This window comes from Pholcus phalangioides, unplaced genomic scaffold (assembly GCF_987345545.1).
Source record: "Pholcus phalangioides strain wild (caught in Gottingen) unplaced genomic scaffold, Ppha-v1.0 ptg000020l_1, whole genome shotgun sequence".
Classification (NCBI taxonomy): Eukaryota; Metazoa; Arthropoda; class Arachnida; order Araneae; family Pholcidae; genus Pholcus; species Pholcus phalangioides.
The window spans coordinates 11,197,377-11,223,570 of NW_028301613.1; the positions used below are offsets into that span (position 1 = coordinate 11,197,377).

Genomic DNA, 26,194 nt, shown 5'->3' on the forward strand with positions numbered 1-26,194 from the left:
TGAATTTCTCAGAGGGCAAACATCTAGCTTTAGCATAAACCGCATTATGAATTTGTGCATATATGATGCACAATTTCATGAGGAACAGAACTGATATTAACATAGTCTATAAGGTTTTCGCGGCCATCATTTGATAAAAATTGTTTTTTCGGGTTCGAAGACCGTCGTCCGTTTGAGTTTGTTCTCAACGTTTCCCCAACACTAGTGATTGGCATCATCAGGAGAATTGATAAACTGGATCAAAGTCAAGTTTTCCGGAGTCTCAGGTTGTATTTATGCACACATAAGTGGCTTGAACTGCACTATTGTTTTGCGATTGGTCAGTTGATTCTATGGCTGGCAGCGTATTGTAAACAGTTGTTATGCTGGTAGAACCTGATTGGCCAAGAGATGTGGAGTTATCTGATTGGCTGTTGTCATCATTCTGTTGCTGGACCTTGAAGGGGAAGGTTCTTGTTCTTCTGAGAGCTGGTGTCCAGGATCTGCTCAATTTCAAAGTTTCTTCTCTTCTATTATAGCTGTTTTTGTGCTTGTATATTTCAATAGCCCCTCTGTAGATTCGTGGGAAGAAGTGGTCAACATTAGCTATTACCTGTGTTTTGCTGAACTGTGCACTGTGGTTGTCGTAAAGCGCATGCTCTGCCACCGCCGACTTTTCTGTTTGGCTAAAAGAGCACGAACGATGCTGCAGAATGGGCCAAACAGAAAAGTTGGCGGTGGCAGAGCATGCGCTTTATGACAACCACAGTGTACAGTTCGGCAAAACACAGGTAATAGCTAATGTTGACCACTTCTTCCCACGAATCTACAGAGAGGCTATTGAAAAAATATACAAGCACAAAAACAGCTATAATAGAAGAGAAGAAACTTTGAAATTGAGCAGATCCTGGACACCAGCTCTCAGAAGAACAAGAACCTTCCCCCTTCAAGGTCCAGCAACAGAATGATGACAACAGCCAATCAGATAACTCCACATCTCTCGGCCAATCAGGTCAGGTTCTACCATCATAACAACTGTTTACAATACGCTGCCAGCCATAGAATCAACTGACCAATCGCAAAACAATAGTGTAGTTCAAGCCACTTAACGAGTGTCCTCAACCGCTGTAGTTAAATTTATAGAAGGACCGGAAATTTCATGTCCTTTTATACTGGAAAATGTTTGAGTCGATTAATTTGATTTTTTTTTAATCGCCTAATAACCCAAATTTTGTAAGAAAGTCTACACCAATTATGGGCTGTGTGACATCCACTACAGTGAAATTCCAATGAAATTTCTTAGAAAAACCGAGGTCAATCCTCACCACAACCTTGCCAAATATTTCAATTTTAGAGCGGTTAGCAGCGAAAATTGAGGGAATATTACATTTCTTGATTTCTTGTAATTTCGCTTTATTTTTAAGCAAAACAGAAATTTGTGCTCCAGTGTTGAGATCAAGTATTGCAATCCTGTCATTCGGTCATGAACAAACAAGTGATCTTGGAAGCGGTCATCAGTCGTTGCTGAAACAGATGACCGAGCTAGTTTCCCGAAAAATTACACGGTTGTACATATCTATGTGCTTTTGTGCCAAATTTTGCATGATACCAACAGTATTTTTCGGAAGCTTTAACAAAATCAGATTTTTATCCGAATCGCCACTTTAGTAATATTTAATGAATGGAATGACACAATGATATAAAATCATTTCTTGTGACCATTGGAGATACCTTGTAGATAATACACCTGACTCCAAAGATGAGACTCACAGTTGTAACATAACTTAGGTTTTAATTATTGACAACGGAACATTATTAGTTTAACATACATATTAGCAACGCAACGCCAGTGCGTGTACAGACAAGTGAGAAGTTAAAAGTATTTAGCAAGAGTAGACTATCATAGCATGCTACTTATATACATTGAAAGTTGAATGATGTTACTCCTTGGCTTCATTTGCATGATGCCGCCATAGAATGAATTTGTTTTTAAAAACTCAGACGAAATGTGGGAGTTAAAGCAAAGCTTTAATTACATATGTCTGCTCCTCCTAACCAGATCATAGTCTGCTGCTCTCTATCAGTGAAGGGATATAAGCAGGTGATCTAAGATCTGGGCCATGTTGTGGAAACAGTGTGTGTGTGTGTTGTGAACCTAATGCGAAGTTTGTTTCTGTGTAATGGTGGTTATAGTACTTCCATCTGGCATATTTCAAATTATGAGAGAAGTGTAATGTCTTCACCATAATGACACCCTTCTCTCAACATGGCATCAATAATTTATTTGGAAAATGCAGCATCAATACTTGGATCACATTGAGTGTTATATATATTTTCTAGATCAGGCAATGCACAGCCTAGCATAGGGTCTATGCATAGCATAAAACCTATTTAACATTTTGATGAAGTCACTTTTTTTTTCTTTGTACTTACTCTCAGCTTTATAATTCTTAATTCAATAAATTGGCAGCCAAGATCCATGTCCTCTTTGTAACAGGGGCACTTGCACTGGGGACCTGATATGAAAATATATATGTATTTTTTGCATTTTATTAATTAACTGTAGAGGAATCTCTGGAAAATTCTGGCCTGAGGTCCCAACAAAAACCCCGGCATAGAGATTAAGACTCCTCTTTAGTCATGGATGGAGATACGGTGTGAATCCTCTTCAAACTAAAACCACTAACACTCCTAGGAAAATTGAAACAAAACACTTTCTTCCAAAAAATCTTGTTTTTTGATCAAGAATTTCAAAAAATTTAACATACCCCAGATTATCAGGAACCTCCGTTTCGGCACTCATATTATTGAGACTCCACCTTATTTTTGGTTCATCACCATCATTGCATACCTTTTCTTCCTGATATATTTTCCGACTTCATTCGCAGTTTAGATCTGGAAGCATTCCTATTTATTATACGGGGATCAAACTACAGTTGATCCACATACAAGTGTACTCTCACTCTATGCACATTTTAAGTCATACCCTTATTCTGTATAACTTGGCTTACTCTGTGCCTTCTTGACGCACGGACCACTTTGCCAGGCCTCAGGGAAGTGCAGAGAGAGACCCGTGACAATTACATCTGGTTGTAATTTTCGAGAGTAAGTATGCAATGGGGACCTTGGAAAAATCATTTGCCCCAGAGGTAAGTGCTATAAGCATACACAGGGTTGAGGTGCACAAGGAATCTTTCCAAAGAAATTGAGTTATTAACCTTAAAAAAACCCATTTTAAATTAAAAGATTTTGATTTGGTAACATATAAAAGTATTTTCTGCGATATATTTTAATTTTTTTAACAAAAATATTTTTAATCATCATTTGGAGGGTAAGGGTAAGTAATTTTAAGATACCTTCATTTAACAATATTATCTTTGAAGATTTTCTACTGAATGGTTTAATTCTGACCAAAAAAGTACATTAATAAAAAATATATAATTTGATTGCGGTGCATCCTTTCTCCAGATGCCCTAAGCACGTGCTTATTTTGCTTAATGGTTAGTCCAGACCAACCTAAACAGGATTGCAGGGCTTGGACAAATGAATGCAGCCCATGTTTCACTTACAAGTTGAATGGTGGTATTCTAGGTGCAAAACTAGATGCACCGATCTGGATATTCTTATCGATGAGCGGCTTAAGTTTTCTGAATATTGATTAGCAATGTGGTAAGAAAATCTAATAGAATGCTTGGTTTAATTCTCAAAAAGGTCTTTTCGTGTTCTTTGTGGAAGTGATCCTTATACTTTTCCGGAGCATACTTGTTCCTGAACTGGAGTATGCTATCAGGTTTTGGAAACCATACCCACAGAAGAAGGGACATTGATTTGGTTGGCGGGGGGGGGGGGTCCAAGAAGAAGAGCCACTTGTGTGCTCTTTATGGCACATGGGGCTTAAGCTATATTTCTTCAAAATTGGAAGAGAGCAGATTTCCGGGGGGGGGGGGGGGGAGAGATAGTATAGACCATATGACATTAATACATCGTCAATCAACTGTTTTGTTTTGACAAGGGGGACACCAGTATTGATTGGTAAGGGACAATTCTAGGTTGTGGTATCGCAGGGAGTTTTTCTCTAATAGGATTGTGAGTAACTGAAATAGCTTACCTCTGCGGGGGAGGGTCGTGAGTAATTTTAAAAAGAGATACGTGAAACATTGGGAAAATTAAAAAGCTACTCATACTTAGATGAGATAACCATAGTTTTTTATGGGCAGTATATTTATATTTTATCATAATTATTTTTTCTCTTATTAGTTTACTGTATTTTTGATATAGTTTAGATATCCACATTTTTTATGGGTATTTTTTAGCCTTGCCATTGGCCATTTTGCCTGTAGTGACCTTTGTATTTGCATAATTTTATTAATCAAATATTATGATTCTCACAACTGATAGTGCACATTAGCCCGTATACAGGGTGCATAGGTAAACAAAATTTTACTGCCTAACTGTTGATCCTAGAGACATATTTCCAATTATAAAGTGGCCAAATCATGGTTAGTATGCAGATAGCTCATTCATGTTGAAGGGTTTGTATAAGTTACTAAAGTAAAAAATAAATTATACAGTCCCTGTGTTTCCCAAAACCCAATTAGAAAGTTGTTGCCCTGTCTCTCCTGAGGCTATAAAAAAGACAACAAAAACCATATATTTCTAAGTGCAATAAGAAATCTGCTCTTTCAGAAAAATTAGATGCTAATTATTGGAAGAACAGATGAAACATGATTATCTAAATCTGGAAAAATATTGTCTGTATGAATCTAACAAGGTGTAAATACAGTAAAATCTCTTTTGCGGTTACCAGTGAGACAAAAAAATTCCTCCGTAGAAGAGGGGCGACTTAATCAGGGATTTGAAATGCACACTATTATAGAAGGGGAAATAATTATTTGACCATAAAAAAGGGTTAACCACATCTGAGGGGTTTTACTGTAATAAAGTCATATATTTGAAATAATTTATCTGTATAAAGAAATTTCAAATAGTTGATTAAAAAAGTAAAATTGCTAATTAGAAAAGTTTAACAGTGAAACCTCACAACAACAATGCTAGATATAATGACAAATCTCTCTTACAATAATATTTCTTCTAGTCTTGTTTGGAAATGCCTGCAGTCTAACGTTACACAACTGCCTCTCAATATAATAATGAATTTCTCTATAATATTTTTTCTTAGTCCGCAGAGTATTGTTATATAGAGATTTCACTACAGTGTTTATTAATAATTAAGCAACATTATAAAGAAGTTCATTGAAAGTGCATGCCACCATACTGGCTTGTGTTATTTTCCAGTGCTGTAAAGTAGCATTGGAAGTCTAAAGCATTTTTATCATCATTGAAGTGTATGCAAAATGTTGGAAAGTATAAATATTCCAGTATGCAAAAGAAAAGGGAATCTCTTGAATAACTTTCCAATGATTAGGATCAAGTTTTGTAACAGACGATCATAAACTTTTTTTAAAAATACCAATCTCAGATCAGTCAAATGATGTAATATCAATATCACTATGAATTGTATGGCTGGATGTTGATGATAGTGTTGAAATGTGTGTTCAATTTATGAATCATTCTGATTTCAGGATTCAGGATTAACAGGATTTTTCAGTGGTCTGGTGCCACGAATGGTACGGCGAACTTTGATGGCTGCCATGGCTTGGACAGTGTATGAACAGGTAAAATATGACAAATTTGGCAGCATTACATTTTGTCATACTGTTGACACCTGTTTTAATGATTGTTAAAACAGGTCCCGATAGAGATGTAAAATTCTCGAGACTAATCTGTAGGAGAATGTTTTCATCGAGGAGAATAGTTTAGAATATTCTCTGGAAGACCTACTATTATAAATAACTTTTGAATATCTCCAGTTATTTGTAATAGTTCTTCCACAAATTATTCTCAAGAATATTTATAATATATAATGTTATAACAAATAATCTCTATAAATTACTTGAAAATATTATCTCGAGATTAATAATTTAGAATATACTCTGAAAGGACTTAAAAATAGTTTATTATTTTCAATAAGAATATTCTATATTAATTTATAATAGTCTTTCTAGAGAATATTTTCCCTCCCCATGAAATTTGTAGCCCACAATATTAAACTTTAAAACCAAGAAAATGAAACTGACATGGTAGCTAAATTGCACAACTTGCAAAGAAATACTAGTGATAAAAAATTTAGATGTATGCACATTTGAAGAAAATAACAGTTCTTTATCTTCTTAGAATGAAAGTGATTACAAGTATAGTTTCTTTTGTCAATCAACTTAAGCTCAAAGCAAAAAATTAAACTTATGTCTGAATATTTAAAAAAAAATATTTTTAAAATTAGATGAAGGTTTTTAAAACTTTTGAAACCTCACCATGACTGAAAAACAGAATATTCTTAAACTAAAACTTGTCATCATGAGGGGATTGTATTAAAAATTGTTTTGGTTTTGAAATTTTTTCAAAATATTTGATTATTAAAATTTTTACATCCAGGAAAATATTCTCAGTGAATGAAAAATATTTCGCATAGACTGGTGTTATCAGCTATGTATCAGTGAAATGTATATGTAGTGTCAAATCTTGATAACTCGAATGTGCAGCAGCAGACAAATAGAACAAAGATAGCTCAAAGTTTTTATCATAAATTCTGATTTTTAAAAAAGAAAGAAGTTTCAAAAATAAGTGTTATTTAGGAATACTGTACTAGTAAAATATGTCAAACTTTCTCTCTATAATGGACATGATGAAAGTGGTCATTGATAATGACAAATCAGTGTAACTCTTGAATGAAAATTTTTTTTTTTCAATATTTTCAAATACGTGCTAACTTAAAAATTTAATCAACTCACATAAATATGTATTTTGAGTATAGGCTTATAAGAGTAATACTATGAGTTAAGGTGATAATGTTAAGGCCACGCTGTTAATCTGCTACGTTGTTTTCGTGAGATTATACTGATTTTGGTCATTTTTTTTCTTGCTATTTGTGCTGCAGTTGAATTAAGTGCCGCTGTGGTGGTAGAGTGGTCATAATGATGGACTCGCATTGCGGGGACCTGGGTTTGAGCCCCACTGTCACCACAGTGGTAATCGGCTGAAGTTGGTTTTCTATGGTAACTAACTTTGAGGTGCAAATGCGAGTCGATCACCCCGTTAAAAAGTCTTGCCACAGAGCAACAGTCCTATATTTTACGAATATTCAGTCATTACACATCACTCACTTTACTTCTGAGATATAGCTGGCAGCATTGAAAAATCACACACAACACTAGATATGCACTCAGACTGTTAGGTACACACACTTACAATTCCAGCACAACTCGCTAGGTAGGTCTATCGCCATAGGCAATTTACTGAGTTGTGCTCGGTATGAAAAGGAAAAAAAAAAGTTGAATTGAGTGGTTTCCAACTTTGAAGCGTAAATGTGAGTCGATCTCCCCGTTAAAAAGTCTCGCCACAGAGAGCAACAGTCCTACAAACAGTACAAATATTCAGTCACTACACATCACTCACTTCACTTCTGAGATATAGATGGCAGCACTGAAAAATCATACACAACACTAGATATGTACTCAGACTGTTAGGCGCACACACTTACACATGCGGTACAATTCACTAGTTATTAAATTGCCCATAGATGGCGATAGACCTGTGTTGTGCACGGTTTCAAAAAAAAAAAAAAATTGAATTGATACACCTTATGTGTGTTGGTTTTTTGATGGTCAGGCATGTCCTGCACTTGGTTATTCATCCGTTTGTCACCACAACCTAGACCTACTTTGTTGTGTTCATGGACAATTCTAAGCTGAGGTTTTGATGCAGTTCATTGCCTAGCTACCAGTGATGTTTTGGACCATTCAATATTGACTGTGCACAATTTTCTTTAAACAATAGTCTTTTTTTGAGCCCTGGTTGAAGATGACCTACGAGCCCCATCTATCGCCCTTCGGGGAAACTCAACAGCGATTTTTATAAGTTCTTAGACGAGATGTATTCCATTTTTAATGGTATTTGTGACAAAAAAATCTAGAGTTGCAGAGAGAAGGAGCATTTCAACACTTTGAAAATGAACATTATTAGGATATATGAAGACGCTCACACTACAGTCATCAGACAATTGTTCCTGGGGGCTGTGGGTCCTACCTTACTATTGTCAGACTCTGAAGTAACTGGTATCGCTGAAACAATCAAAAAGGGACTTTACTAAATTCCAGAAGCGCACTAGCGCTTCTGTCTTATGTACAATCATGATTTGTTCTGACATTTGAACACTGCATTCAATTATAATTATATAAAATATATAATTTAATATATACATGACCAGCTGTGCAACAAATGTTTTGCTAGCACAAGTGACCAAGTCGATTATCATTGGTAAGTTTATGAAATTGGAGAAGGAAGAAAAAATTGTTTTAATTATGTACATAGCATCTTTAATTCCTTATTGGAAAGCTTGAAGCAATTTTTAGAAAATTCATCACCTCTGTAAAGTTCAACTTAGAGGAAGAAAACTACTTTTTTGACTTATCACTAATTGTAGAGCCCGAATTATATGCACTAAAAAAGTGGCAAAATATGCTCCAAAAATATGCAAATATGCACTTAAAAATATGCAAATATGCACTTAAAAATGCAAAAATATGCTCTTAAAATGCAAAATGTGCATTTAATACTACAGAATATGCACTGGAAATCTTGAAAAAGTGAAAAATTCCTAAGTATGTACAAAAAATGAGAAAATATGCATTAAAGAAATTACCATGCGAAAAAAAACAGATTTGTTTTTAAAATGCATCTTTTCTATTTCGTAGTGCATATGTATTCATTTATAAAAAATATTTCCTCACACATATATATAATACCCGCATATGCAAATAACTTCTACATATTTTTCATTCAGGCATTTTTTAATTTTTAGTTTGTTGTAGTTGCTCAATAACGAAAATACCAGTAAAATTATTAACACTAAAAAAAATTAACACTTTAACATATCTCTAGAAATAGCCTTACAATAAAACGGCTAATATTCATAAAATACTCTGTAAATATGACTAAATTTCACCTGCGGGAAAAAAATTGATGTTATGAAAATATTTATTTGAACAATATTTATTTGAAAAATTATAAAAAAATTGAGTGAGCTTTTAAATAAACTTTCAAAAATATGCAATTATACTCAAAATTCTTTGATTTTATGCATTTATATGCATTAATGCTAAAAAAGGCCAAAACATGCGAAAGCATATGCACATATGCATATAATCCGGGCTCTAACTAATTGACTATGATTAACTAAACTTCTAATATCTGAGGCAATATTCTATTGTATGTGCAATGTGTTTTGTTTTTCACATTGAAACATTCTAATTCAGACGATTCATTTTATCATTTTCAGGTTATCTCAAGCCTTGGTCTGAAGTGAGACATGAGAGTTTGGCAATTTTTCACTTCTGAGAAGTGTATAACCATCCTATGTTTTTATGTCTGATGTCTTGCAATCTGTTTATTTTTATGTGATGTCTTTCTTGCTGCATATTTAAAGAAAAAAAAGTTAGTGCAGCTTATTTTCTCTGTATTCAGATTTGTATAGATATATTTGTATATAAAATATTTAAGAAAATTTTGTTTCATTTATGAAAATTGGTTTCTGTCTACAAGAGTCACCTGCAATATCCATTAAATTTTTGACATATATATCCTGCATACGTAGGCCTTGATTCATCGGATGTAGTTAAAGAGACTTGGAGTAGTCGTCTGACGCAGGGCGCAAGTGTATTCCAAGCCGAGGCTTATGCAATCTTGAATGCGGTCATCTGGGCCTCGCAACAAAGCTCCCCGGTGGTCATACCGCTTCTTGTCTTCAAGCTATCTGCGATCCCCGCTCAACACATCAGGATATTCGTAGGATCCGACAGCTACTTTGCTCCCATCATTCGATTTGTATAATATGGGTTAAAGCTCACACAGGAATTACAGGTAATGAGATGGCTGATCGTCTGGCCAAGGATCCACTAGTTCGACCACAGAGGAACAACACTTACTGCCACGCAGCCACGTCAAATACCAATTACAGAGTGAGCTGTTGAGAAAGTGGCAAGCACAGTGGGATCATAACGTCCTGAAAGACGCATGTAGAATCCAACGGCATGTTCGTTGGCATCCTTTCATTTGGTCGTGCGAAAAGATTATTATGGTTACAGAGCATGGTCCGTTACCAGTATATTTAGAACATTTTAAAAAGTCAAACAATGACAAGTGTCATTGTGGTCAAGTCGGGACATTACAGCATTATCTGTGTTCCTGCCCACACACTAAACAGTTCCATTTCGGCCACATTCCAGATAATAGAAAGCTTTGCTGGAAGCGACGCGTACTTCAGAGCCCTATCAACTTCGGCAGACTTCGCCAGCTGATCCAATTCCTGGACAAAAATCTTCATCATATCCATACCAAATGGGTTGGTACGAAGCGTAAACGAAGTGCTGATGACAACTATGTACCAGCTAGGTCTTTTCGCCCAGACCCTACTAGAATATACGATCTGTGGCCTTGTCGCTGAAACTCATCTACTGAGATCCAAGCGACGTTGCGCCTATCGACATTTTGTACTGACGAATGTCTAATCAAATTGTAAATTGAGATTATATTCCAGAGACAATCAATCTTAATTAGTCTTGGCGATACTACGATTTCAAATCAACTCTTTACTATAAGATGAGCGTGACCTGGTAGTCTATGAATGAAGAGTAAATATAGATAAGGCATTGGCAGTCAATGTCCAGGCATGTGTAGTGCAATGGTAAAATGCTTGATTACCAATGTGGAGCTGCCGCCAGGTCCCTGGGTTCGATTCCGGTTGGTCAACTAAGAAAAACTTTCTCCACTTCGAATCTGAGAAGACTCTCTGAACAAGCTGCAGCTACATTGTCCCGTCCAAAAAATTTGTGAGAGTTCACCACATGCCAGTTAGATGACAGAATACATATAATGTTGCTTATATATATGTTACTGATCAGTGTAGCGCAGTGAGTTCGATCCTGGGTAAGGACATAGATAACAAGTTCTTTCTCTAGCAAACCTGAGGCAACCACCTTCAGGATATGAGGAACAGTCGAAGACGCTAGTCCTCTACCCTGAAGGTTATCGTCAAGGTCCACAGGTTCGAGCTGGGGGAACAACATAGATAACAAGTTCTATACCTACCAAGTGCGAATCAATCACCAGTGGATGATGCCTTTATTTCTGACCCAACTTGATCTTAAATTGGTAATTAATCTTGGCAGTAAAAAAAGTAATTAAAGTTATAATAGATCATCTTGATGGCATAACTGCTTGAAAGAAACATCGCAAACAAACCACACAAAAAAACTTCGACATACACCAAATTCTTTAAAATAGCTTGGGGAAAATGTTGAGTTCTGGAGAAAAAAAATTGACTTGGAATATTCACCATCTATATTACAAGTTGCAATGGTGCAAATCTCCTTCACACACTATGCAAACATACCAACAAGAAACCGATTCTCAAGGTTCACCTATGTATCTAGTCCATGCCACTCATTGCTGTGTGGATGAGATACGTCATGATCGCATTGGCGGTGCAGTAGCAATTTGTTGAACTTGGCTTTCTAACTTCAAGGCATTAATGTGGGCCGAAAGGTTTGAAAAGGTTTTTGCGAATAGTAGTAGCTGCTGTGGTGGTTGAGTGGTCATAGTGACCAACTTTGATAGCAAGGACCCAGGTTGTAATCCTGTGAGGGTTATGCATGAGGTCCATGGTTCGATTCCTGGCGGAGACACCCCCCCCCCCCCCTCCCTTAAAGTCATATATCAGCCAGAAGTCTTGAATTGGTATTTTCAACTCAATACAAATGAAAATTCAAGCATGCCATTTATTCAAACTATGGAAGACGGATGGTTGCACCTAATGAAAACGTATTTATACGTTTAGAATTATGCGTAAAGGGAAGACGCATACTGTGCATATATGCAATATTTTATCATAGCTGCCAACTTCTGAAAATTATGGAGATTTTCGAGCTGACCCATATCTTATACTAAAACCACTCTGTAATAAATACAAAAGGGATTTTTTTCAAATAAAATAGGGATTTTTACACACGTGGAAGTTAAACCCTTGGGAATAAAATTCCTACACAAAAAACAAATGAAATAGGAGGTGAAAACTTCAATGGTGATGCAAAGAAAAACACTGTGCTCAATCAGAAACGATGTGAACAAACATTCTGCACAAATGACCCCAAAATCATAGGAAGATAAAGGAAGAAAGTGTCAATTTTTAAAGAACACAGACCTTTTTGTAACACTTGATGTTTTTTTGATTTTACATGGGTGATGTCAATCTTCCCACTATGATTGATGTTTGTCCTTAACATAACTTGTACAAAAAGAAAAAGTCTGCCTTTTTCTGGAACATTTGATGAAAGGAAATCCATTGGAATAAGTATCTTTAAAATTGATGAAATATTTTTTGCTAATCAGTATTCATGTTTTGTTATCGCACGTATGTAACTTCAACAAAAGAGGAAGTTTTGACCACAGGGGCGTCACTATAATCTTCAATTATTACCCAGGTTTATTGACTGTTATGCCATTTTCCTGAACAGTAAGAACAAACTTTTTTTGTTGCCATCAGAGGGTTTGTAAAACTTCCTTAAAAAGGAATTTCACACTATTCCTCTATTTACGTGTGATGTCATTTCGAAAGGGGAAAAAAGAGGCAAGACTTTTTGGGCCCCACAAGAAATTCCTTAGGGATTGTTTTCAGAAGTAGGGATTCTTTTTAAATGAAGTATGAAATTTTTAGGGACAATTAGGGATTCTGGAAATTTAAGAATTTTTTGGGAGGTTGAGAGTTGAGGCTAAAATTCTGGAGACTTGGCAGCTATGTTATATAGTCCATATCACTCAAAATTTCAGCAAGACATTATTGTAGGGATATATCTTGTTTACGTTTAAACTACTAATGGGACATATACAGTGCAACCTCTTTTATGGCAATTTCTCCTTGTATAATAAAGTCATGCATTTCAAACCTCTAATTAATTCTTCCCCTAAGAATTCTTTTCCCTAAGTCTTTTATGCAAGAATTCTTTTGTAGTGTCTCTGTAAAAGAGGTTTCACTGTATATCGTACGTGCATCACACCACATTGACTATGACTTATTCCAGCCCGTGGTTTGAAAATTGATGGATAAAAAAAATCCAAATGTTAAATTTGCCTTATTTATGACTTAATCTGTTAATTTTCTTAATAAATCGGGAAAAGGGGGAGGAGATAAAAATTTCATTTTAATTCATAGTCAAAGGGTTACGAGGAGCTATCAAATCAAGTGGACAGTGCCAAATTAAAGACTAATAAGGCACCACAATGATTTCATGGCTTGAAGTTTCAGCATCAAAGCATTTGATACAGTCGGGGGAAGAAAAACATACGTAACTACCATAAAACTGGGTTTTCCTAGGAGCAGGTTACCTACAGCATAAAAACGCAGATTTGTTAAAAACCTGAATTTTTTTTTTTTTAACCAATCAGCACACCATAGAAAACCTTTTCCTAGGAAAATCTAGCTTAATGCATCGATTTGAGATATATGAATCATTCATTCAGAATGAAAAAGGCACACAAAATGTTCGGCATTGGATTATTTAATACATCCGAGAATATTATGTACATTCGCTTTTTCTTTAACCAAAATTGGCATTGCATTCAAACAACATTTACAAGCAGTGTTTTGCAATCAATATACAATATTTCTTATAGTCTTTCAAATATAATTCACTCATAATGGTAAATATATAAACAATCACCAATAAATATATTTCAGTATATCTACATAGTAAATGAAAATTTTCTTTTGAGCTGCACCAAAATACAAGCCATGTTTAATAATTAGACTTTTTGCAGGAAATAGCTTTTTTTGTACAAAAATATGTATTATGCCGATAGTGGAAGGTTTCTCCAAATTTGCATCAGATAATTTTTTTTATCACAGCATAAAATTCAGAAATTTTCATAGTTTATATCAAAGTATAGAAGTAGTAGTTAATACGAAATACTTCATTTTTTATTTACGCATGCATTAAAATGATTTAGGCTAGTGTAAATATTTAACTTGATCGATTTTTTTTGCTTAACGTTCAATATAGTTTTTCAATAAAAATTTATGAAAAATAACATGAATTACAACTCTGAGTATTTGAACGTAGAGATGTAAAATTCTGGAGAAAAATCTTTCGGAAAATATTCGAGATTATTCTTAATATTCTCATTAAGGAGAATATTCTCTTGTTATTTGTAATATAGTTACTTATAATATCCTTGAGAATATTCACTTACTGGGGAAATATTCTTATAGAAAATAAGAATTGTTCTGAAGTTAATAATTATCCTTCCAGATGAGAATATTTTTCAGTTACTGAAATCTTTCCAGAGAGAATAATATCAAGAATATGTAATAACACGTATTATATAATAAATAATCTTGATAAATAACTTCAGAATAATTATTTGATAAAAATTTTTCTCTAGTAATTTATAATAGTAGTCCTTTGAGAGAATATTCTCCAGAGAATGTCCTTCTCTCTTCCCGTCAAAAAGATGGGTATATTGAAGTTTTAGACCACAATATTAAAGTTTGAAAACAAAAAAATTAAACCAACAGGGCTGAATTGCACAACTTTTAAAGAAACGCGAGTGATACAGAATTTAAGTGTATGTGCATTGAAGAAAACAATTGTATCTTAGAATGAAGGTGATTATATAAGAATAGCTTCCTTTATCAATCAACTTTGATTTAGTTTCTTTTGTTGTGAACTTATTTTAAAATTAGATAAATTTTTAGAAATAACTTTTTAAGGTTTTAATCTAAAGGGTTCTAAAATATTTATAACCAAACTTTTAAAGCCTCTCATCATGATCTGGAGAATATTCTCGAACTAAAAGTTGTCATTCGGGGTGATTACACTAAAAATTGTTTTGTTGTAAATGATACAGGCAATAAATACTGATTTATATTTCACAATATAAACAAAATTGGGAAAAAAATTTAAATTTAAAAGAAAAATATTCTTGATTATTCTCCAATTTTTACATCTAAGAGAATATTCTTACCTTGCATCTCTATCTGAACATTAATGTTATATTACAGTGTTTCTCAAAGTGTGCATCGTGGCTTCTAGGGATGTTGCCAACCTTTATCAGGGGTGTCATCGTGAGCTGCAGATATAGAGTTGTTTCCATATTTATGCTTTGAAATGGTTCTTTTGTTTCTATGAAACTATTCTGGGGACCTATGTTGGAATCATGAATTTGGTAGAAGAGCTGCGAGTGACAAAAGTTTGAAAACCACTGTTATATTACATTGAATACATAATTTTAAAAAAGAAAAAACTCATTCGTCGGAGAAAAATTGGATGCAAGATTTATATAGAATGAGCCCACTATAAAGTTACATGATCAGGAATCATGGTTTTGATAATGTCCTGAGATTTCAAGGAAAACTCCTTCCCTCCGAAGATAATCTAAAACAAGCACTTTTTAAAAAGTAAAATGCTTGTTATTACAATATATAAACTGAAGATTGTGCAACTCCTAAATGAAGAGCTGCAACAAAGCCATTCCTTAGCATTCAAGGTTAAATATTGTGAGAATTATTCATCCTCACAATGCAAAAGTTTCACAATTTAAATTTATTTACTGATAGCGATGGTGTGTGCATGTCTGCTAATCAGGACTAACACAATTTTTTCTAATAAAAGTGAGAATGCATGGTAAACATTCCAACCATGAACGTGGCTAGATGGAGGTATGGGATGTTTGTCCCCCCAAGGATACGACTGTAGGGAGTGGTTATAGAGCTCTCACTATATTGATTATCTTGAAATTGATCACTACAATAATTAATCAACAAAAATTAATAAAAATCAATTATATTAATAGTTAATAATATCAGTAATTAAAAGTAAATTTAGAATATAATTGAATGAATAATAATTCAAAGGTAAAATCACATCCCTCTCACAACATTCATTAATTTTCTAGTGTCAGGGTTCCTTCAAAATGTTGATAATAAGCAAACATTTCATTAAATCACTAAGATTACAAAAACCTTTTTCTTTCCCCAATGTCTAGTCCACACTACTAATATATTGGGTTTTATTGACGGCAGAAATACAGTAAAACCTTTGATTATCCATGCTAGTGTTGGGAAAGTGATCCTGAATGACTGAAAAATATAATTATCTTTTTTATCTAAGCAGGCCTGTCTTAACAGCATCATGGACCAAGGAGTCTTGCAAATTAGAGAAAATTTCAACAGGATCTTATTTTTGTGAGACCCCATCTTCTCCTGAGGTGCCAGGGTGGGCTCATTTGTTATGACAGCCATTCAGCACAGTTATAAAATGTACTACTAGAATGACACTAACAAGGATCAGCACTATTCCAGCCAATGAGAAATGCATACATGTGACCACATTCAAAGTTACACCATTTTTGCCCACCTTATTGCAACTGGAAAAAAAAAAAAAACTATTTCAATTAAGTTACCTACATTTCCTGTAATTGGCTGTAAAGTGCTGATTGCCCCAGGATAATTTCTGGTTCTTATATATACACACACATACCGGCTGCCGTTTCAACATATTGACATGGGAGTTCATAAAAAATAAGGGGGGCAGTTCTACAAAAAGGAAATATTTGTTTTCATCACAACTTTCACAAAATTTTATATGATTTTGACACCAAAATCATTAATCTTTCTTGACCAATGAAAAGAGAAAAAACCAACATCACAGATATGGAAGAGATGAATGTGAAATTTTTTCATAGCCTGGTTACTCCACTTCCCAGTTTATCCGCGAAAGGACAATCAAGATTCTACTGTATGTTGTTAATTTTTTATGAAATCCTTACAAGAGAAAAACAGTAAATTCAATTAAAAATATGTTTTGATTTAACTTTCACCTCATATCATGCAGAAAACAAAAGAAACATGTAATTGAGTTTAAATATTGCGTTTACCATAGTTTTGTGGATAATCCTTCACACAGTGAATGGAGGGAAAATTTTTAACTTTGCAATACTGGATAAATGGATTGTTTTGGTAAAAATCTTTCCTCTTGGAAAAAATAAGTTTTTTTTTCTCTGCAAAATTGGCTGAAATCTCAGGCAGCATAGACTGGTGAGTTAACCTACGTAGGCAGTTTCCAAATAAAAAAGCAATGGCCAAAAGAGATTGCTTTTTCCACGGATATAGATGCTGTGTGACGAGAATATGGAACAGTCTTCCATCAGAACTTATTGTGGCCTCCTACGCAAGATTTGCTCCAGCTATTGAGGATTTCGACCTATGCTTCCCTATCCGACTATATTTTTTTTTCCAGTATAAATGCATTTCATGCCTTCTGGGGTTATTGAAAATATATAAATTTTTGTAACCATCAATAAATTTGTTTCTTCTTTATTACTGATTAGCCCTCAATTTTGAATTGCATATTGTGTAACAACAGTCGAAATGGTTCATAATAATCATACAATGAAAGCAAATATGAAATAAATATTTGATGAATCCGTGGAATGAGATTGACATGGTTCATACTGTCCTAGAAAAAAAAAAAGTTCATTTTCAAGGCCTTGAAAATGAATTTTTTTTAAGAATTCTGTGAGAGTCCTTGAAAAATTTGTGTTTTCCGAAATAGTTTTTGCCACTTTTTTTTTTTACTTCGTAAGTGATGTCCTTAAAAAAGTGCAAAGCACAGGGAAAAAGCCTTAGTAGCCAATAACCCTGGATAATTGGATTTAAAGCACGTTTTCCCCCATTATTATAAAGCCGGGTTTTCGTAGGAGCAGGTTTTTTGTGCCGCGTGCAAAGTGAATCGCCCAGCGTCCACTCACCAATAATAAGAAAACAAGTTCGACTGTTTTCCTAGAGAGCGCAACAAGCCTCACACGGCAGTGTTTTACGTCGGGTGTGATTGGCCGACTGTTTCTGGAGGAGTCAAATGCGTTGTGCGCCACTCGTTTTACCGATCTTTTCATTTTTGTTTTCTTTCACTTCTCTTCATCAAGCTCGATGCTTCCCTTCAAACCGGAGCATGCAGATGACAGAGTAGCTGATAGCAGGGCTGTGAGCTGATGCGCCACGGTAGGAATACACAAACACCTAGTGTGATTATGTAAAACGTTTCTGTCTATGCGAAATGATACAGTTTGGTTCATGCGGCGCCAAAAACCTATGTTGGAATGTTTTTTCCCTTTTTATTCTCTGTGCACGTGGAACCGCTCCGCCCGACGCAATATGTAAATCGCTGGCGGCATGCTCTCACCCTCACGGGAGCTCGGCTTTGTACTGTAGGCTGGTTTTTTTCCGCGTCTATGTCGGGATTGTTTTTTTTCTCCCTGAGATTGCTGGTTGTTATTTGTCGGCCGTTTTATTTATTTCTTTTATGATCGTAAATGATCTTGTTTTTTTTCTTTGCAACTTTCATGGAATAAAAGCTAGCGTTCAAAATGAACTTCCGATCGTTGTTTTTTTCTTCAGCTCAGTCGGCACGCTCTGGCCCCCAACAACCAACCAATACCTATTTCTAGAGTAGAAGTCCTTCTGTTCTAGAAGGTATTGCAACAACCCACTTCTAGGAAAACCCAGCTTTATGGTAGCATGTATCCTGTGATCATATGTAGACGTATTTGGAGTCGTTGGAAGTCATTAAACTTTTGTACTAGGTATTTTTTCTGGAGGACTTGAGAAATCAATATCTTAATAAAAAAAGTGTCATAATTTTTGCCGAAATAATTTCAGCCTTTCGGTCCGTAAGTGAGCGAAGCTTCCTCTGATTACTGTCAACTATAGGCGGAGATTGACTTGGAAGTCTGGGGGGGGGGGAGGGGGGACACGATGATGATGTCAATTCATATATGCATATATACATTAGATCAGTCAACTTCACATCCCCCCGCCGTATCTCCGCCCATGCTGTCTAAGGTTGTATAAGGTTCTTTAAAGAAAGAAAACAAAAAATGAGTAGCAAGTGTGTGTACTTTTAATTACTTGTGTGGCTGAAAAATCCCTTTTATCAGGATAGGTTGCTGAGTGTGCCAGACAAAAATGTCGCCAAATGCAAGCTGTACTTCAATGGGTGAATCGGCGCTGAAATCCATTGAGCTTATATTACTGGAGGGAGTATGACGCAGGGCCATAACTAGGATTTTTGTATTGTCTTGCCGCCCCCACCAATTCGGAATTCGATAATTTTATAACGGTGTTCACCTAAAAATTGCCACCCGGGGCAGTTGCTCCCCCCCCCTCCTGCATTCTAGTACCGGTATGACGTCAGTGGTCTACATAATTACTTGGAAGATCACGTGACGCGTTGAATGTCGGCGCATCTCCGTTATTTTCTAATGGCATCCATAGTTGTTTAAAGGAGTTTAAAACAATAAATGAAAGATATAGTTCCAGAATTAATGAAAGAAAAAATTACAGAATTAATGAAATATAATTCCAAAATTAATGAAATATAATTCCAAAATTAATGAAATATAATTCCAAAATTAATGAGAGATAATTCCAAAATGAATGAAATAATTTTAGAATCAATAAAAGAATTCAGCATTAGCGGAAGAAACAAATCCAGAATTGATGAGAGCAATTACTCCAAAAGTTATGAAAAATTATTCCAGAATTGTTGAAAGAAATTATTCCAGCATTAATGAAATAAATAAATTCAGAATTAATGAAAGAAATAATTTAATCTTTTTCTATCTTTAGAAGAGTTCTTTTTTTTAGTCTTTAAAAGGAAATTAATTGCAATACTTAGAGACTAAACTACGTTTCAATGAGGAAATTGACAGGCACGAACTGTGTTATTCAATGTGTCATATGTTTTGTATGATATATATGTGTATGTGACCTCCTTTATTCATTACAGATGATGTGAAATAAAGTAGGTAGAAATGTAATCTCTGAAAGTTTTAATCAAAATTAAATATGCACCTATTCATGTTAAAAATATGCGTTTGTAAAAAAGTCCTTGAATTTTTAAGTTTTACCTTGAAAAGTGCTTGAATAGTCCTTGAATTTTTTTTCGTTGGAAGAGTACAAACCATGATTGATTTCGACACATTTACTAGTGAAAATAGAGCAATATGTAGAGAAAATCAATGAGAAGAAATTGTTAAAAATTAGGAAAAAATAGGCCATAAAAACTATTCAACTCGAGGCTGTAGTGTGCGGGCATATCCAATATATTTAGTTTTCTGAGGAAAGATACTTGGACATATGAACTGTGAAAAGAAAAGTTGGTCTCTACTGGAAATCAAACCATAGGTGGAGACAGACATGAAAGTCTGGAGGAGGAAATCTTCGCCCATGAATCAAACCCAGGTAATCTGGGAAGCGCGCTGACCAATGTACCACAGAGGCAAAGATTCTCTTTTCCTATAACACACACCCAAAGTAGCGTGATGATGCACAGAGTAGAAATACCAGTTTTCTTTAACTTGGCAATATTCCCCCAAGTGGCGACTGTAGAGACACATGTTATTTTCTCAGAGCACAACACATCAAGAAGATAATTTCTAGATAATCACGCAGAGATAAGTTGGTGGTACACAGGGAATCAAACCCTGGTCCTCTTATTTAGCAAATGCACTAACCAATATACTTTACCACACACACATTCAATTTAGGTACTACACATAGCATTTGGCCATGTTTGCTACACCACAGTAATTTTACGCACATATTTAGAAAGAGACTTGGACTTCCAGCCTTATGTTTGTGTGGTCATGTCAGTACACAATTTATTGTTCTACATTTGGAAGTAGTGCCTCGTTATGCCATAAACAATTCTGTGTATGTGAATACCACACTATTCCAAGGAAATTTACCTTGCTAGATATGTTGAGGTGAGACCAGATGAAGTCACCTGGTCTCAGCTAGGAATCAAACAATACAAACACTGATACGAGGTGCTGTAGAGGCATTCGCAGTCAGTCTCCCTCAACTCTGAGCAAAAGCCCCCCCCCCCCAGGTACGTTGGTAGAGACACACATCCTTTGGTACTTCAGGCGAGTGTCATCTGAATGAGCTACTTCGTCAGGGTCCTTAACCTAGGTCCTCTACCAAGCTGGCAAGAGCACTAACACATATACTACTGGAGAAAAGTATGTGGTAGCGCTTACACACTAATTGAGGCAAATTGGTGATAGAAATCATCACATTGCATATCATAATGATACATATCGACATACAATAATTTAGCTTGAATTAATTTCTCAGGATGTTAGAAAAAGAAAAAGCCTTTATCAAATTGTATCACAGGAAAATGTGTTGAAACTGGAAATTTTCAAATAATGAAAGGAAACGTGAAAATTTACACATGAAAAGAGAAATATTGTACACAAATAATTTACAATGAAAAACATTTGCATTAAGAAAAGATTGTTGTCTTTTTTTGATCGAAAAAGGCAGGAATTGTGGAAAGTGGTGGTCAGAGAATAAACAAGATTTGTGTCGAGTTCACTGATCAACACTTAGTTGAAATGGACAACTTCTTCTACGAACGTATAGCTTCCCTTTCTGCCAAGGGTTCTGTAACTTCATGGGCTGGAAATCATCCCTCAAACAGCGCTCTCTGGAACCAACCATGACCATAAGGCAGAAATTTTGTAAATGACTGTTTCCGTAAATGGGTCCTCCTCTACCTTTTAACACAACAGCCATATTTAGCTGCTTCACTACCAGATCAACTACCTCGCGAGCTGTTGTCATCGGAGTGATGTGTAATTTGACACTAGTTCCACTTGGAAGTCCAGTCTCGTAAGCAGCATAAACACGTATGATTCCAGACTGGTCATCATGGCTGAGGTCAGATAAAAGTAATGGAATGTCTGCATCTGACTTATCTGCTCTTTTGCTTTCGTCTCCAACACTACAAGCACTGTCTTTAGAATAAATACTGAGTTTATCCTCATCCACCATCACATCTAGGGAAGATAAACTTCCAGTGAAAGAGCTACGGATACTATCTCTTTTACCCCTGAGTTCTTTTGGAAGATTTTCACAATCTCGAATCCCTAATCTCTCCGCGCTGTGAGCTTTGGGGCAAGAGCTTTCAATACCATCATCCAGAAACATGTCTGCACCACACATGTGCAAACGCGAAGTAGAAGAACACCTCCTTATTTCACGGACCCAAGTTCCATTCATTCCTCCACTCAATAAGTTTGAGTTTTTATCACATGTTTTATTTCTTTCAACTCTCTCTGGAATGGATTCTTCTGTTGAAGCATGGCATGATGTCGGACTAGTAGAACTTGAAGTTGCTTGGTCTAACCAAGCATTTTTGAGTGGTACACCACCTGATGACTGTTTGTCTCTTGCAAACATGAGCACATCCATGATCCACCGAACAGCTCGCCAAGTATTATCCACTTGAGTTTGCAGTTCTTGGAGTTCATTCAGGCGAGATTTAGCTTGAGTTACTTCAGATGTAGAAAATGCCTGAAAAATTATTTAATAATAAAATTTAACATTTAATAATAAAATCCAACCCTTGATTAACATAGGTTTGAAATAACCAAGAGCTTTGCATGTTACGCACAGGCACTGTTTTCAGAGCACCTTTAGCAGTATATTCAAAATGTTATAAAATAACAAAGAAATACATTATTTGACCATGTCGCTGTCAAGCATAATGAACTTGTTGCTTGTCAATATTACCAACTGACAATAAGTTGTATTGAAATAAGGCAACATTGTAAGGAAATGTGCTATCTAGTTGTAATTGTGTTAAGGTGTGGGTGGCTGCAGACACCCACACGTTTTGCGTTTTGTTTTTTATTCCTGTTTTCAGTTGACAACTCCATTGATAATGAAGTTGATCCTAGCAACAGGATCGTTACTATTTTCGTGCATGGAGGAAAGAATACAAGGAGGTGACATCACACACGCAAATTGAAGCCGTTATGGCAACCTATGGGCCCAAACAAACTGCTTTTTTCCCTATACTTAACATGTGTTTTGCCAGATCGAATTCTTTTAAAATATTAATAACTAAATAAATTTCAGCACTATGACTGTTTAATGCGTCTTCAGGTAATCTACATGATCCGATAATGGGCAAAGATAAAATCTTATTCTTATATAAGCGGTTGTTGTATTTTTAATTTATTTTTAAAAGGGGGAAGATCATTTTTCACTCTCAACTCGTCATAAGTTTTTAGTTCAGTGCTTTCAATTGATTTTAAAAATTCAATGTATCCCATTAATGTCTATGGGAATATGATTAATTAAATTAATATGAAGCTCCAATAAAATGCAATTTTCATAATTTTTTCTTTCAACTGTTTATTTAGCCTTTGTTTCGTTCATACATTCGTTCTTGAATACGTATTACTGAAGTATATGCCGCCCATCCGAACCTTCCGCTATGTAGATGTAGTATTGAGAAAAAAATATTAAAAATAAGCTTTTTTACGAGCTGCAATAAGTCATCTCACTGGCCTATAGTATTTAGGAAAATAATCACTAGAACTGGTTCCCCCCCCCCTCTTTATTTTGTGCCTATTACTTTGCTTTTAAAGTGGTATGTGTATGAAAATTTCACAAAAAACAGTTTCGAATTGAATTTGAAATCTAAAATTCTGTGTTCGAGTTTTTGTTCTACCTGGACTGGAAATATTGCTACAATATTTTAATATAAACGGCTGAAAGGCATTATATATGCTAATGTTTTGCATATATGTTTTTCGCAAAAAAAGTCAGATTTTTTTCAAACACCGCTTGTTCAAGTGTCTTTGTCTTGAACATTGTCTCTCTCTCAGCACTGAGGTGTTACATGCTTTGGCATAATTTTTTTAAAATTAAAATGCTGAGAAGAAATTTTGTGGCATAAGATATGGGTAAATTTTGGTTATTTTTGCAAAAGGTTCCATGTTGTTGAAATTAATATTCGAAAAAAAATAACTAAAATTGTCAAAGCTCTCGTTCAATTGTATAAATATATCCACAGAATTTGAGAAAAAAAAAATTGAGTTCCTGAAGTGAAAAGAAAATTTTTAAATGTTTTTTAAAAACGGGGATGTTTCTCATAGGAAAGTATGGGAAGCCACGGTTTGTTTGGGCTTACTTGGTCCCTTTAATAGAGGCTTCATCTGACAACCCTGATTCCCCATACTTTCTCAATGGATGCGATGGTCACGCCACCTCCTGTTATTCTTTCCGCCACAATTTCTGTGTGACATCATGACGACCTTGACCATGGTGCCAGAGGGCATTTTCCTATGACACCAACTAAAACCAAAGCTTGGGATTGGTTGGCTCTTTTGGCTGCCAGACCAGTTGCGCCGTGACTGACACACACACATGCCTTTTTCCCTCTACATAAGAAAGGTGTGCCATTGCATCAATGATTATTTCTGTTTACATACTGTTACTTGTTACCACCACATTATGAGCTGAGCCGTTTTTTAAAGTGAGTGAAACCTATTTCTGAAGTTTAAAGTTTTTGAGATGACCGACGAAGCATATGTAGCCCAGTGTGTCAGAACATTTTATTTTATTTCCTGCCATTTTAATAGAGTAAAACTTGTCTATAATGGAGATACTCTGATGACCAGATAATGACTGATAATACTGTGTAGACCTAGAAAAAAAATATTGTTATAGACAGGAGCATTTGTGCTATTTCCTAATGAATAAGAATTCCGCTGATACCAAAGAAAATATCGTTATAGGCAGGTTTATAATTATAGACAGTATCGTTATAGGCAGGTTTATCATTATAGACAGTATCGTTATAGGCAGGTTTATCATTATAGACAGTATCGTTATACACAGGTTTTACTATATGTGAATAATGATTAATATTAATACAGTCGATTCCTGTTTTAACAAATATCATTGTAGCAAAATTCTTGTTTTAATGAAAACTTTTAATTAACAAAATAAGTTTACATAGAACTAATATAAAAATTTGGAATTCCTTTATAATGAAATTTCGTTATTACAAAGTGATTAATTTATCACTTATTACAAAGTGACGTAAGTAGTGTTATGCAGGATGTTCAAGTAGGAAATCTTGTGCTCATAAAGAATTGGTGTGTCTGTTGCAATGGGCAAGTTAGAGTTATGGAAACATACCTTGGAAATGATGGAAGCGTTAGAGCGGTGTGTATGCACATTTTGTGTAATACGTTCAAAAGGCTCATATGATCTAAGATATGCCAACTTCCATTGAACTGATACAAATCTGATGAACCAGAGGGTTCACGGGAAGGGGGGTGAGTGGTATATTAGAGCTTATGCAAGATATTATTTTGAGAAAAATAAGTTATGTTTGCTATAAATATTTAGTCTATGTATATTATTCCATGTTTATTCCATTTCAGGGCTATTTCTCCTGGCGTTTTGGTCCTCCTTTGCTCTTTTTCAAGAAAGAAAGTGGTGAAAGTTTATGGTAAAAACTGGCCAGGGAAAAAAGTTTAAAAAATACTCAATGCCAACCTCATACATACCCTCTAGATCAGTGGTTCTCAACCGTGGGCCATATGGCCCCCTTGTGGTACTAAGATACTTCAAAGGGGCCACAACAGGTGGTTTGGAGAGCTGAGAAGAAAAATTAAGGTGTGAAGAAATAAAGATTTTTTTTTTAGTGACTAACACTTACAGTGAGAAAGAGAATCAAACAAAACCACCCATAAAACCAGGGCCTTCTTTAGGGCATGGACCCACCCAGGCCTCACCGCCTACATTTTGCAACAAGTTCCCTAGGATGGGGTTTTCCTCAAGTCCCCGGCTAAATTCTTCAGACCCCCTTCCCTATATGAAATTTATTGTATGAAAAAAAAATTATGAAAACCATATTAGGCCCCGGGCTGTAGCTCTGTCAGTCCCACTCTTGTGAGGGGCGTCATGCCCATAAGTGACCCCACCTTATATTTTGTATAGTACAATTAATTTTGAAAATTAGTAGAAAATATGTAGGCTGTTTATTTCCAGCTAAAATATGGGACTACCATAGCATCACTTTGCCCAAGGAGGGGGGCTCCCCATGATATTGAGACAGTCCTGGTAGAACTTGGACTAGCGGGGAGATCAATAAATTCTAGGCTAGTCTGGAGGCCAATTATCTTTGCAAAATTTTCGTTCAGTATAAATTCAATGAAAAAAAATCATTTCAATACGTAT

The 26,194-nt window shown here is 35.3% G+C and overlaps 2 protein-coding genes across 5 annotated transcripts in view; one reads left to right on the plus strand and one right to left on the minus strand.

The window, feature by feature from the left end:
• Window positions 1-9,591, plus strand: part of LOC149070965 (mitochondrial glycine transporter A-like) — a 70,059-nt gene extending 60,468 nt beyond the window's left edge. Inside the window, exons 10-11 of the mRNA XM_089248338.1 lie at window positions 5,562-5,654; window positions 9,374-9,591. Of these exons, the coding sequence (XP_089104464.1) occupies window positions 5,562-5,654; window positions 9,374-9,400 (120 nt within the window). The 3' untranslated portion in view covers window positions 9,401-9,591. The remainder of the gene's footprint in view (window positions 1-5,561; window positions 5,655-9,373) is intronic.
• A 10,481-nt stretch (window positions 9,592-20,072) lies between these two features.
• Window positions 20,073-26,194, minus strand: part of LOC149070966 (ankyrin repeat and fibronectin type-III domain-containing protein 1-like) — a 310,181-nt gene continuing 304,059 nt past the window's right edge. For 2 of the 4 annotated variants that reach the window (XM_089248735.1, XM_089248736.1), the window contains one exon: window positions 21,383-22,507. In XM_089248735.1, the coding sequence (XP_089104861.1) occupies window positions 21,524-22,507 (984 nt within the window). In that variant the 3' untranslated portion in view covers window positions 21,383-21,523. Of the gene's footprint in view, window positions 22,508-26,194 lie in introns of all 4 variants that reach the window. The other 2 variants (XM_089248733.1, XM_089248732.1) reach the window with 2 other exon arrangements.